Here is a 762-nt window from a genome sequence, read left to right as displayed (position 1 = left end):
AAATGAACAAGAGAAAGACGATGATGGTTTCTTTGGACCTGCTCTGCCACCAGGATTTAAGAAGCAACAGATGTCACCAGAAAGGTGAGCACATTACTACTACAATGTAATCCAGTGAATTATAAGAAGTGCAAACAGTTTAAGTAGTTTATTATGGAAGCTGTAACTTCATAGTGTTCCCCCAGGCCGCCTGTGCTGGGACCGGCTTTGCCTCCTGGGTTTCGCAGAGCAGCATACGAAAACGATGATGATAAGGATAGTGAAGATGAAGAGGATTTCCCAGGGCCTGCTCTACCCCCAGGCTACCAGGCTGAGTCCAGCAGCGAGGAGGAGGATGTGATCGGACCCATGCCGTCCAAAGGGCCTATTCAAAACTCTGTGGCTCTGGACATTGAACGCAGAGCACAAAAGATGAAAGCCAAGCTGACAGGAGACGTGAGTCCTCCTTTTTAACGCCCCACAGTTTTAGCTGCACGGTCTACACTGCACATGTACTCTTCAGTTTAATGTTAACCCCTCAACAGAAAAAAATATAGTGGCATCTTCTGTGTATTTCTGTGTAAACAGGACACTCCTGAGGTGGTGACCAGAGAAACATGGATGACCGAGCTCCCACCAGAACTACAGCACATTGGCTTGGGGGCTCGAACTTTCAAGAAGAAGTCGGGTCCAGAGAACAAGGATCGCTCCATTTGGACAGATACACCAGCAGACAGGGAGCGCAAAATCAGGGTAGTTATATTAATAAAGTCTATCTATCTA

The 762-nt window shown here is 47.0% G+C and overlaps 1 protein-coding gene across 1 annotated transcript in view; it reads left to right on the top strand.

Annotated features, from left to right (window-relative positions):
• The first annotated feature begins 6 nt into the window (after window positions 1-6).
• gpalpp1 (GPALPP motifs containing 1) overlaps window positions 7-762 on the top strand; it is a 2,437-nt gene continuing 1,681 nt past the window's right edge. Inside the window, exons 1-3 of the mRNA XM_035652511.1 lie at window positions 7-84; window positions 186-435; window positions 568-732. Of these exons, the coding sequence (XP_035508404.1) occupies window positions 71-84; window positions 186-435; window positions 568-732 (429 nt within the window). The 5' untranslated portion in view covers window positions 7-70. The remainder of the gene's footprint in view (window positions 85-185; window positions 436-567; window positions 733-762) is intronic.

This window comes from Morone saxatilis, unplaced genomic scaffold (genome assembly GCF_004916995.1).
Source record: "Morone saxatilis isolate NCDOM2014 unplaced genomic scaffold, NCSU_SB_2.0 Contig11, whole genome shotgun sequence".
Taxonomy (NCBI): Eukaryota; Metazoa; Chordata; class Actinopteri; family Moronidae; genus Morone; species Morone saxatilis.
The sequence above is the reverse complement of the archived record's forward strand: the minus strand, read 5'-3'. Positions and strand labels throughout refer to the sequence as shown.